This window comes from Crocodylus siamensis, chromosome 2 (assembly GCF_052110815.1).
Source record: "Crocodylus siamensis isolate JL-2025a chromosome 2, ASM5211081v1, whole genome shotgun sequence".
NCBI lineage: Eukaryota > Metazoa > Chordata > Crocodylia > Crocodylidae > Crocodylus > Crocodylus siamensis.
The window spans coordinates 114280197-114293769 of NC_143396.1; the positions used below are offsets into that span (position 1 = coordinate 114280197).

At 40.3% G+C, this 13573-nt stretch overlaps 1 protein-coding gene across 4 annotated transcripts in view; it reads left to right on the top strand.

The window, feature by feature from the left end:
* INTU (inturned planar cell polarity protein) overlaps positions 1 to 13573 on the top strand; it is a 102266-nt gene that overhangs the window by 47559 nt on the left and 41134 nt on the right. For all 4 annotated transcript variants that reach the window (XR_016440800.1, XM_090036613.1, XM_090036611.1 and 1 more), the window contains exon 4: positions 9214 to 9417. Coding sequence is in view for 3 of the 4 variants with exons in the window: in XM_090036613.1 (XP_089892739.1) it covers positions 9214 to 9417 (204 nt within the window). In the remaining variant the exon portion in view is untranslated. The remainder of the gene's footprint in view (positions 1 to 9213; positions 9418 to 13573) is intronic.

A 13573-nucleotide genomic window follows, 5' to 3' on the forward strand; every position in this document is an offset into this window, starting at 1 on the left:
GTCCTTGGAGCCATATTGTTCAACATCTTCATTAATGATATGGACATTGGAGTCAGGAGCGGACTGGCCAAGTTCGCTGATGACACCAAACTTTGGGGCAAAGCATATATACCAGAAGACAGGCAGGTGATCCAGGCTGACCTGGACAAGCTCAGCAAATGGGTGGACGAGAACCTGATAGTGTTTAACACTGAAGAATGCAAGGTTCTGCACCTTGGGAAGAAAAACCTGCAGCATCCTTATAGGCTTGGCAGTGCTACGCTGGCTAGCACTACAGAAGAAAAAGACTTGGGGGTCATCATTGACCACAAGATGAACATGAGCCTCCAATGCGATGCTGAGGCTAGTAAAGCGACCAAAATGCTGGCGTGCATCCATAGATGCTTCTCGAGCAAATCCCGGGACGTCATTCTCCCCTTGTACTCGGCCTTAGTGAGGCCGCAGCTGGAGTACTGCGTTCAATTTTGGGCTCCACAATTCAAAAAGGATGTGGAGAAACTTGAGAGAGTCCAGAGGAGAGCCACGCGCATGATCAGAGGTCAGGAAAACAGATCTTACGATGATGGATTCGTCAAAGGCATGGCGGGCGAGGTAGGTGGGCAGTTAGCCCTGAGACAAGTGGGCAGGTCCATGATTCAAAGAGCCCTGGGACACACACTTGTTACACCATCCTTAAGAAAGAGAAGAAAGAGGATCCAAGGAACTACAGGCTGGTCAGCCTCACCTCAGTCCCTGGAAAAATCATGGAGTAGATCCTCAAGGAATCCATTTCTAAGCACTTGGAAGAGAAGAAGGTGATTAGGAACAGTTAGCAGGGATTCACCAAGGGCAAGTTATGCCTAACCAACCTGATTGCCTTCTTTGATGAGATGATTGACTCTGTGGATGTGGAGGGACTAGTGGACATGATATACCTTGACTTTAGCAAGGCTTTCGATATGATTCTCGCAACATTTTTGCAAGCAAGCTAAGGAGGTATGGATTGGATTAATGGACTGTAAAGTGGATAGAAAACTGTAGTGCTATTTATGACAAAGTTGGTGCTAGTGTCTGTAGAACTGCATCTGCTGACTGAATGCTAGCATGTCAGTTAAGGTTTCCACGACATTCAACACTATGGCACTTGACTAAGTTAGTGAAATTGTGGTCACATTTTGGCAGAGTTCCAGGTTCGAAGAATCTTGTCATATCCTGCCTTTGACTAAATAGGGAGTTGCTGTAGTTACTGTATATACTGAATGACTGAAACCAGAAGATAATATTGCTTATTTAATTGTATTTTTTCTAGAGTATGTATGCACAGAAATTGCTTATTGCTCAAGAATTCACACTTAAACTTTTTCATAGTAGTTACTGTAGTAATTTAACTTTCCTATTGTCAGTAAATCTGTCAAGCAGACAGTGAATACTTAATATGTGTAACTGCTTCTCATGCTGGTTTTCCAAAACCTTTTATTAAAATACAGTTATTCCTCAGTTACTGAACCAGCTTAAGTCAAGCCAGGAGAGTGATTGCTGAAGTAGACCTTTAGAGCATTTTAATATATGGTTCTGTTATTTTGCAACTAAAAACAGTCTTTTCATGCGGCTGCAGAAACAGAGGTTTTGTTGTTTGCAGGCTATAGTAATAAAAATAGCTCATTCACAAGCTGAGGAGTTAGTGTGGTATCATTCACTACACATTGCAAAAGACAGTTTTATGCTGCTGCAACCTTATGGCCAATCTAAAATATTGTTTTCAGTTATTTCATCAATAGGCTGAAACAATTGCAGAAGAGCAATGAATCTTAAATTACATACATTTTTCATTATCTGCCCTTTTCAGAAAAGAATTCCCATGCTTCTTTCATCCCTAGTGAATGTGATTAATCTTTCTCTTATCAGCAAATAATACTTAAATCATTTTGCTTTCGCTAATCAAACAGAGAGAGTTTAGCAGAACTAGACTATTTCTGCAAGGCAAAAACCATGTCTACCTGCATGCTTGCACAGTGCTTAGCATAATATCTCAATTCTAACACGTTTTTGGGCACTACCACTGTACAAGTCGTAAAATGAAAACAAAAGAGTCAAAATAAAAAAGCCCTTATTTTAAGAAAACAGATTATTTTTTGAATGTTTAAAGATTTTTTAGCAATCTTTGAACATGATCTACTGGGTACTAACAAGTACATCTTACTCAGAAAAGTTTGGGAGAAAGGAATACGTTTATACCATGACATCCATACAGAACTTACTTGTTAACTTTCTATAACCAAACTAGCTGTTGTTTAATTTGATGCAGATAGTTGCCGGGGCTGTCCCACTTCTGGTTTAGCTTTGCTCATATGTATATTGATGGGGCTAGTCCTAAAATTTCTTTTCTCTTACCATGGTTTAGAAAAGACAATCAGGACCTATGTTAAAATGGGCTTGAATAAATACAGCAATTTACTTAATTGAGTTCAGCTTGGCTGGCTATGTTTCTTCACATCCCACAAAATTATTGTAAAACCTTTGGACTTTAATATACTGTAGTCATAAAGGCAACAATATGAACTATTTCTTACCTTTATGATCTGTTTTAATCAGATATTTTGAAAGCATTCAGCAAACTAATATAACTGACATTTCTAGAGAGCTTTTCAGCCAGAGTTCCCAAAGAACTTGGCAGACTTTATGGAATTAATATACTGTCCCTCGGATTCCTTCTCCTTGATTTTTTTTTTTTTTAAGTAGGAAAAGAGAAGAAAGGCACTTATTTAATGGGTGATTGTTAAAAATTGCCATTATTTTAATGGGTGACTTCCTAGGCTGCCTGTGACTTACAGCACTAATGATGTAGTACATGCTCTAGTTTGGCTTTCCAAGCCATTTCAGTTTACCCGTTAAAGCTCAGGATTAGAAGCGTTTTAACTTCAGGGTTTTTCTTCAACAGTAGATGAGAGGAAGGCAGGATAGGGAAAAAGTGATTGAATAAGAAAAGGGCAGTTGAAATGACATACAGTAATGTAAGACATGGAAAGAAAAACACTTCACTGTCTTATGCTAGAGGGCCAGTTTGAAATTATCAATGTCTGTGATGCATCCATTGATTATTACACCTCTGATAAAGAGATTATATTCTACATTGATAAATGTAATCAGTGGGAGTTGGCAGATTTCATAAATCACACAGCAGTGTTACACAAAGGGCTATAGGGTGGTGAATATCTTTAAACTTAAGTAGGCAAACTACTGATATTCAGCTGGAATCATGTGATCGCAAAAAGTAGAAACTTGTCTGTTTATACCATGGCCTCGCATGCCATGCTGAACATGGCATGCGAGGCCATTTTGCTTGGCATGTCATGGCCAGCCCCGGCTCTGGGTAGCTGCTGCCAGCGACAGAGCCCAGGCTGCTCCCAGCAGGGCTTTCAGCATCCCAGCTGCCTGCTGGGAGCAGCCTGGGATCCCGGCTGGCAGCAGCTCCCCAAAGCCAGGGCCGGCTGTAGCTGGGAGGCTCCAAACAGCTGTGCTGGGCTCCAGGCTCTGGCATCAGCTCCGCACTGGCGTGTGCAGGTACACCTCGGAGTGGGCAGTGGGGGAGGGGCCTGAGGCAGCACAGCCCTTGTCTCTCCTTTACTCCAAGCACAGAAGTATTGAGCCCAGTGCAGCTGTTTGTAGCCAGGCCGGGTTCTGGGCAGCTGCAGCAAGCAGGCTGCAAACACCTATGCCGGGATGCACCTTGGGGCAGACAGCGGAGCAGTACAGCCCACCCCGAGGTGCTTGTGCGGTTGCTGCCAGCATGGAGCTGATGCCGGAACTGTTTGCAGCCTGCCCGCTTCTTGCTGCAGCTGCCCAGAGCCCAGGCTGGCTACAAACAGCTGCGCTGGGCTCAAAACCTCCGTACCAGGAGCAGGGGAGAGACCAGGGCTGCGCTGCCTCAGGCCCCTCCCCCACCGCCCGCTCCAAGGCACACCTGCATGTGCTAGTGCAGACCTGATGCCAGAGCCTGGCACAGTTATTTGGAGCCTCCCGGCTGCAGCTGGCCCCGGCTCGGGGAGCTGCTGCCAGCTGGAATCCCAGGCTGCTCCCAGCAGGCAGCTGGGACGCTGCAAGCCCTGCTGGGAGCGGCCCGGGCTCCAGCAGCTAGCCAGAGCCAGGGTAGCTGGCAGCCACAGAGCCCGGGGTGGGGGGCAAGGGGCAGTAGGGCTGTGGGGCAGGGGCTTTGGGTGGAGGGCAGGGGGCACAAGCAGGGCATCCTGCCATGTACCCCTTGCCCTAATCTCGTTTTTCTGCCATGCCGGCACTCCAGCACCTTCCAAGGTAGGCATTGTGGTGTTTTTCGGCACTCCGGCCAAAAAGTGTTGCCTACCCCTGGTTTATACCGATAATAAGCTTATTCTTTTTCGGTATAGCTACAGGGGTCTAAACAGCACAGTAACTGCCCATAGGCATGCTTTTTTCCAATGTATGGGTAAGGGAGCTTGTTCCTCTTGGATAAAGCTGCTTAACATTTTCCACATGCTTATGGACAACTAATTGTAGAGTTACAAACAAACCCTGTAGTTAATACGCTCATAAATTCATATTCTTGCTTACCTCATAGTAACTTGTTCATATATTCATAGCATTTCACTCCAATATAGAACTGATATTTAAGAATATTGGATGAATTAGTATTTTGATTTTGTATTTTTGATGTAAATGATTTTATCATTGTATTTAGTGAATTAATATTATTTAGAATAAAAAGTCACGAGCTCTGAGGTTATGTAATGCCATGATTAAGGCTGCCTTTGCAATACTAATCTGGTCCTTTTGTGTGTATGCATTGATACAGTCTTTAATGATATGACATACTGTTTTTTTTACATGAATCTGCCTAATTCAGTTCAGTCTCGGCTCTTATTGCACAGCTTCCAACCCTAACACTAAATGCAAAATTAGTAATTTCCTCATGGGCTTCTTTTACGGTGTCATCATTCTTGTATCTGTGAGCATCACAGATGTTAATTTATCTTCAAAGTGCTCCAGCATTCAGAGATGATTTTGATATTCCCATTTATTGATAGAAAGCTGAGACTCGAGAGACTACGGCCACAACTGTCACAGGCATGTATAATTTGAAAATCTAGTTCAGGCTCTGATTACTGAGTTTTCAGTGTTCAGCATCTTTGCCATTCTGGTCCCAGGTGGTTTAAATTATATGTATCAAAAGACGAGGAGCACATGTGGCATTTTTACACACGCAAGCGCTGCAGCACCAGGCACTTTGAAAAGTACTCAGCGCTGCAACGCATGCAGTTGTATAAGTGGCAAAATGCATGTCAGTGCTGAGAAAATGGTGGCGGCGCACTTTTGAATTAAAACACCTAAGAAGCGCTGTAAATTCAAAGGCACACCACTGCCATTTTCTGTGTGCTGATATGCATTTCACGGCTTATACAACTGTATGCAGTGCAATACAGTTTGCCTCAGCTCATGTGCAGAGCAAACTTGATTAATCAAGTCTGTTTAAAAGTGGCAGATCTCTGGCATGTCATGGGGAAAAAAGTATGTGTATAAATGCCCATGATTTGTAAGTATCTGAAAATTGCGATTTGGGTGATTCCCCCTCCCCCCTCCTGAGTTGCTTCTATTTCTATTTTTGACTAGCTCCTTCCCATTCCCCTTTTTCTGCTGCTTGCTGTTCTGCGTGAGAGTTGTGGAGTAGGAATTTCTGGAAGATGTTGTTCACCTCTAACAATTTTCTACTGAGAGTGTGTGGGCCTGTGATTTTCAGGGGTTTAGAAGATGGCCAGGTTTGGGAAGTTTTCACAAGGAATGCAAAGACATATTCCTGACACTAGGGTGAAACTCCTGTTAAATGTCAAGTCCCTGTTCCAAAGCAGGGAGATGCTATCATTTCTCAGTAAGATGGCTGAGAGCTCTTTAATATAGACAAAAGAGCTTAGTTTTTTGGTAATGTAGTCCTTTGAAATTGTTGAACTAGTTTAACTGGAACTTTCCAAAAAATATTTAGCCTGAGGCAAAAACCTAACATTTCAGCCTGAAATTTTCAATTAAAGTTTGGAAAGTTATAAGCAGCTATAAACAGAATCTTATAATGGGAAGTGTCAGGCAGCCTTAACTATAGGCAACACTACCAAGTCTGCATATAATAAAAGCCATATTTTTAGTCATGTAGATTTCTTGATCTTCAGATTACCTTTTCCTTAATATGACTTTCATGGCAGCTGTATTATCTTAACCAGAAACCTCAATGAAGCTGAAAGGAGAATGGCCAAGACTGAAGCAGAAGAAACATTTTGTTAAGGGAGGGTACTGTTACCATAAAGATTTTCCCATCCCCTTATTAGTGATGTGAAACAGCTAACCTGGTAGCACCATCTTGTGGTGTCTTTGGAGTCTGTCGTCTCCTTTATTATTTGTACAAAACACAATACAAACAGAACAAAGGAAAGCAAAACAAAACAACTGTCCCAGCCCCAAATAACTTTGATTACAAGTATATGACAAGAGACTGAGTCCATACTGACAGATAAGTAGGAGAGCACTGAGAAACAAAAAGAAAATACTGGTCAGCATGATAGGTATCAGCATACCAGCTGCATCTTTATTATAAAGCTGTGTAGGTGTCACAGCCCAGGAGAGTTTTAAGGAGAGAATTTAAAAGTGAAAAATTAAGTGGCTTTGCAGATTCTGACTCCCATGCGGAGCTCCCATGCGGGGAAAGCACAAGTGGGTGATAAAAACTAATGCTTCTGGCAGAGCAGAGTTAGGAGCTGATGTATCCAAAAATACATCGGGGATGATAGGGATGTGAACAGGTAAATTATTAATTGTTTAACGGATAAACCAAGTGATAACGGATTAACTTACCAGTTATTGGTTGGTGCAGTCTGGCAGGGAAGGGGACTGGGGGAAGAAAGCCATGCAGTGCCCCAGAAGAAACCGTAAGGTGGCAGGGCAAGCAGGAGGGAGGGAGGAGTGAGGAGGAGGGAAAGGGGGAGATGGGAGGGGGTCTAGTATAACTAGGTTCCATTTGCAGCCTCCCCACCTCCTGTCACAAGCAAGCAGCCCAGGCTCCGGGAAGGCCCCTGCCACCCGTCATGGAGCCCAGGCTGCTTGTGGCAGGCAGCGGGGAGGCTACGAGTGGCTACATTTGGGTCTGCAGAGCCTAGATATAGATACTAGTCTCCCCTCCTCTTCTCCCCTACCAATTTAATCATTTAACCCTTATAATTACAACCAGGTAAATGTTTGTTTTTTTTTTAAATCAGCATTTACATCCCTAATGGAGATAGTGCTAAAAATGAAGACAAGTAGTTAAGGAAAGGGGGGCCAATGTAGGAACACAGAAAGATGGTAACACTCCTTGAAATTTGATATTTGCCAGTAGTATTTTTAGTAGATAGAAGTAGGGAAAAAATTAATTTGTCAGTGTTAGTGAAGAGATTATTACAGTAGTTGGGGTGTGGGTGAGTGTTTTTAGTTGTTGATAGGGAGAGAGGGCAATATTATAGAGAGATTATGCAAGAGAAATGAGCAAGATTTAGGGACAGCCTGGGTGTGAAGATGTGGAGAGAGATCTGAGTCAAAGATAATGCCCTTGTTGCATGCCTTAGTGATGGTAGGGATGGTGGTTTTGTCCATGGCAACTAAGACAGGAAGAAGTGTTGGAAGAGCCCTGGGAAAAGATTAAGAGCTTTCTTTTGGTGAGTTAAAAATTGAAGATGGTAGCTGGACATTCACAAGGACATTGGAAAGACATTGGGTGGCCTACGAGTTATCAGTCTGGAAATGATAGCTGAAGTGCTCATGAATAAATAAAGACAGAAGGCAGAATAGAAGAGGAACAAGGACTGAGTTGAAAGAAGTTTAAGATGGGATAATGGGGATTCTCTGAACATGCGGAAGACCTGCTAGGAAAAGTAAAGGGAGAGAACTGTGGCACAGAAGCCAAGCGAGGGCAGACTGTTAAAGAGGAACATAGTGGACTGTATGAAAGGTGGCTTGCAGGTTGTGAAGGGAAATAATGGAATATAGGGTCTGAGCATTGGCTAAGTTGTTATACAATTCAGCAAGAAATATTTCAGTTATTTACAAGAGGTGGAAATCAGACAGAAGGCAATTACACATAGAACCAAAGGGAGAAGAGGTAGAAGCTGGAGAAGCAAGTAAGGTCAAGGTGAGTGTAGGAATACATTTCCAAACCAAACATGGATTTTGTGTTATTTAAAATCCAAAAAATAGACCTAAAACTAAAGTTATGTTTATTCTTAAGAATAATACAGAAATATAGTAATATATTGCTTTATATGGTAACATATGCATAGTTTCCATAAATATATAGTAAAACTAACTTCATCATGGTAACTTTTCAAAAACTGAAAGTTACCTACTTTTTATAGAGCAAATTGTTTTGTTATAATTTTTAAAATCAAGTAACAAATATATGTATTTATTACTTGATGTAACTAATTTTTGAATTTAAGAAATGATTTAATAAATGTCTGCATTTGCAAGTGGTGTATAATAGTTTGTTAAATATTAAATATAACTTTTTTTTCTTAATCAAGTACCTTTTAAAAATGGATCTGATAACAAAAATTTGAAAACATCTTGGCAGGTTAGTTTGGAGTGAAGAATTCATGTACCCCAGACTGTTTAAAAATTTACAGAAAAGGTTGGGTCTGAAGTTAAATTTAAATGTATTCTTCTGCTCTCATGTGCCTTTCTATAAGGATGTTTTTAAAATGATAAGAAAATATTCTTGAAATAAACTTGAAATGTGCAAATACATCCATTTTGAAGCAAAGCAAATACTGTACATGCTTCAAAATGGTAGTAGTGCTATATCTTGTGTTCAAACAAATCCCGAGCAATAAGTGTATTTTTCCATTTTTAAAACCATAAAAATCAAGTATGAAAACATACCAGGCCACATGCATAGTTCGTATGGTTGATAGAGCATTTAATAGCTGGCTTAATCCTTGGTAATGGATGGTTATATAACATTGAATATATAAGTGGCTTGTTTCAAACTGCAGGGATTTTTGAATGCTTATGTCTTAAACGTGTGTTTAAAATCTCTCTCTTTATGGTAGAGAACTCTTCCATAAAAAGAGGTCTAAGAGATTAAAGTTATTCTTAAGATTAAAGTATCTTTTTATTTATTTTGGCTGATATATGACAAAGACTGTCAGCATGGTTCAATTTTCATAATATATTTCACTATTTTAATAGGTGAAACTTACATTTGAAACCTCAGTTTTTGAGCCAGAAGGAACATCTCAACAAAAGTATAAACAAGTACAATCATCTATGAACAATCTGGTGAAGCTTCTTTGGGGAGAAGATAACACAGATCTCCAACTGGCTATCCAAGGCGTGCCTCATATTGTTATGTACCTCACGCTCAAACTGGACTCTGAAACATCTAAAGACGAGGTATGTACCCAACCAAATAATGACACAAAAGATACCTGTTACAATATTAGCCATTGCTGTGATTTTCAGTAGAAGTGGTACTGATCATTTTGTGAGTAATTTTCCCGTGATTTGGTTTCCCACAAAAAGTGTATGCCTGAAGTGTCAGAAAAAGGAGCCTAGTTTGCAGTGTTTCACTGAATTTTGAATTTCTGAAGTACTGCTAAAGATCTCCTGGTGACAAATAAGATCACAGGTCTGCAAATAAATTGGGAATATCTTCAATATTTAATCATTATCTGCCAAAATTTTATCACGCTGCTTTAAACACTCATTGAAGGCACCATACTAATGCATAGGATCCCTGCTTGTTTAACTTTTCTAATAAACGAACCAAGTAGCTTTGGCTACCTCCTAGTCTAGGGTCCATCCCTCTTCAAGATGATTTCCTGCTGTGGGTTAGTATTAGTTATGTGACTTAAATGGTGGCTGTCTATGATGAAATGCCAGTAATTTGGGGTTTCAGCTGTGCTAAAAATGCATGCAGAGGGAGACCAAGTTATTGAGTAAATGTAATATCTTTTATTAGACCAACTAAATAGTTGGAAAAATTGTTCTTTGCAAGCTTTTGGGCACAAACAACCTTCTTCAGGCATAGGGAGAGTCCACTGTTATTTTGTGTTCTCCTGAATGCAGTAGAAGCCAATATGCAAAATGCAGGTCTGTGAAAATGCAAATGCTTAGCAGTGAGGATCTGAGGGAATGGGAAATGAGGTGAGAGACAGGTAGGTGGGGAGGATGGGAAATGTTGACCCAGAGATAGAAGGTAGCTGGTAAAATATAGAGGGGTTATCTGGGTTTATCGGGTGGCAAGCAGACCATAAATCCAATGTCTATATTTAGTCCATAATTTTTTTATATCCAGTAGATTTATGAAGTGAAGTTCATAGGCTCGTCTATGACTGGTGTTTTGTAAGTTCCTTTGAGGGTTAGAACTGAGATACTGGATAGAGGGGGTTGTCTTGTGATAAGTGTCCCAAAGGCAACTGGATATTTTTCTTTTTGATACATTTTCCGTGTGCATTCATTCTGGTATGCAGTTGTTTGGTTTCTCCTACATCTTTTCCATCAGGGCATTTAATGCAGTGGATGAAAGATATTACATTTCTGGGGATGCAGGTATAAGATGGTATGGTAAGAGGAATGGTAATCGTTCTGTTGTGGGGTGAAGTTATTGTGGGAGTGGTGGATATGTGTTGGCAAGTTTTACATTTCTTGTCCTGGCATGGTCTGGCTCTGGATCCATTCAGTGTGTTTTGGGCCATAGGAAGTTTGCTTCTGTTGATGAGATTGGCAAGGTTTGGTGCTTGTTTAAAGGGTAGGATGGGTGGTTCTGGGAAGATCTCTTTAAGAATTTGGTCTTCTCCTAATATAGGTTGCAGTTGTTTGAGGATTTTCCATATAGGTTCCAGGGAGGAATGGTATGTCATAACTAATGGTGTGTGATTTGTGAGGATTTTCTTTTTGTGCTGCAGCAATTCTTCACATGGTATCTGAGTGGCTTTTTCAAAAGTGTGATCTGTTTCTCTGGAGCAGTGTCCTTGTTGAATGAAAGCCTTCATGAGATTTGTGAGGTGATGGACACGGCTGTTTTTCTCAGTGCAGATTTGGTGGTATCAGAGAGCTTGGCTGTATATTACAGATTTCTTGGTGTAGTTAGGGTGATTGCTGGTTCTGTGTAGATATGTATGTTGGTCCAGGGGTTTCTTGTCTATGGTGGTTTGTATTTTACTATTCTGGGTATTGATTGTAGTGTCTAAAAAAGAAATGTTGGTGCTGGAGTATTCAAGAGAGAGCCTAATAGAGGGGTCATGATTATTGAACTTGTGATGGAAATCAATCAGGGATTACAGGTTTTCAGTCCAAATGATGAAGATATCTATATATCTTAAGTATAGCATGGGTTCGATGGTGTAGTTCTTGAGGAATTCTTCTTCTAGGTGGCCTGTAAAAAGTTTGGCAAAATGGGGGGACATTTTGGTGCCCATAAGATGCCTGTTGTGCCTATGGTCTGGAGGAAGTGTTGGTTATTGAAAGTGAACTTGTGTGTGAAGATGAAGTGTATAAGTTCAGTAATATCTTTGGGTCTGTACTCTGAGTTGTAGTCTTGCTCTTGTAGATATGTAAGGCAGGCTTGGATGCCATTCTGGTGTGGGATATTAGTATATAAACTGGTAACATCCATGGTGACTAGGAGGGTATTGCTGGGAAGGTGGTCTGTGTTTTTAAATTTTCATAGAAAGTCTGTTGTATCTTGGACAAAACTCGGTCTTTGAGTGACAGGAGTTTTTAGGGTGGATTCAATGATACCTGATATTTTTTCAGTTAGGGTTCCATGGTTGTATATTATAGGTCTGCCAGGGTTTGTGGATTCCTTGTTTGTGGATTTTAGGAAGCATGTAAAAAGTTCCTGGGTTGGTGGGGGAATCAAGTTCTGTAGTTGTTTGTTGGGGTTTTTTTTTTTGGTTCAAATGCAAATGATTTGATGGTGGTTTTGAGTTTTAAGATGAAAAGGGGAGTTGGATCTTCCTCTCGTTTTTCATAGTAGGTGGTGTCAGAGAGTTGTCAGTTGGCTTCTGTTATGTAATCTCCATGGTTAAGGATAACTATAGCTCCTCCTTTATCTAACAGTTTTATTACTATTTGGTGATTGCATCTTAGAGATCCTATGGTGCTTCTCTCTGAGAGGGAGAGGTTATGGTGGCATTTGTTGATAGTTTCATTGTTCATTCTTTCCTTGAAGTGGTCAGCATAGCAGTCAAGGTTTGAATTTTGTCCATTGTGAGGTGTCCAATCTGATGGGGAGGGGGGGCCCTAATCTTTTCCTCGATGTTGTCAAAGGATAAAGTATTGTTGGAAGCGGATTCATTTTGGTTGTGGAACTATTCCTCGAGAGAGAGGTGTCGGAAAAATTCTTACAGTTCTCCACATTGTAGTACATTATTAGGGTATTTTTCCACACAGAAATTAAGACCTTTAGAGAGAACAGATTTTTTAGCTTTGGTAAATGTGTGAATGGAAAGTGATGATATTTGAGGGTTGGTTGCTCCTTTCAGTTTCATCGAGTGTGAGGTTGAAATGTTTTACGGTATTCTTGGTGCTTCTCTGACGGTTGTTTTGTTGCTGGGGAAGTTGTTTCCGTAATAATTGGTTCCATTTCTTCTTTTTATGTTGGATGGATATTGTAAAAAATCTTTGTTAGTCTTTTTGTATGTCTTGTATAATATCTGGGAAGATATCTAGATTTATGTCTTTTAAGTGCATGTAATGATTTCCTTCTTGGGTTGAGCTCTTTTGGAGTAGGTTATATGAAGGAGATGATTTTTACGTTTTTCTGAAGTTCTCTTGCATAGCTCTGAAGTATATTTGGAGGTGTGTCAGAGGATTGTAGATGTTCAGTTCTCTGTGAATGATGTTGTGTTAAACGTTAGTTATTCATAATGGAATCTGATTTTTTTTTCTTTTTAGGGAAATATAAGTTGCATTTAAAAATCTTACATTAAAGTACATTGTTTAATTTGCAAAATTAAGCTCCTGAAATGACAGATTTCTGACTCTTTGTGCAACCTTAATTGAGCCCCTTTGGGAACATCCATTATGACACTGTTTTTAATTACATGGTTCCGTATCATATTTTTCTACCAGCTGCCTTCTTCATCTAGTGGACAGACAAAGGGGCAGAATTAAGGCTGCATGGGCAACCATAAATCTGGTATTTCCTAGCTTTTAAGTTCTTGACTTTTAATGTAAATAATACTTTTAATTTTTACGTTTTATAAAATACATACAATTCAGGAGAGATGCTGCATTGTAATCCTCTAAGCTTTGCTGTGCTGTTTTTCCTTTTGCCATTTAGGAAACTACACTTTCACAGGAAGAGGCAGTTTTGGAACAAATTAGTTCATACACGTGTCTTTCATACATCCATAGAGCCTCAGTCTAGTTCCTTTTCTGTAAATTTTTTTGCCCCCAAAATTCCTCCCACGGAGTCGCATAAAATCACAGAACATTTCTCATCTTGGAACTTTCTTACTGCAAAAATTTAAAAAGTGCATTTACCTAGGTTTGAGAGAGAAAATTAAGACGTTTTGTCAAAGTTCACTGTATATTAGAGAGA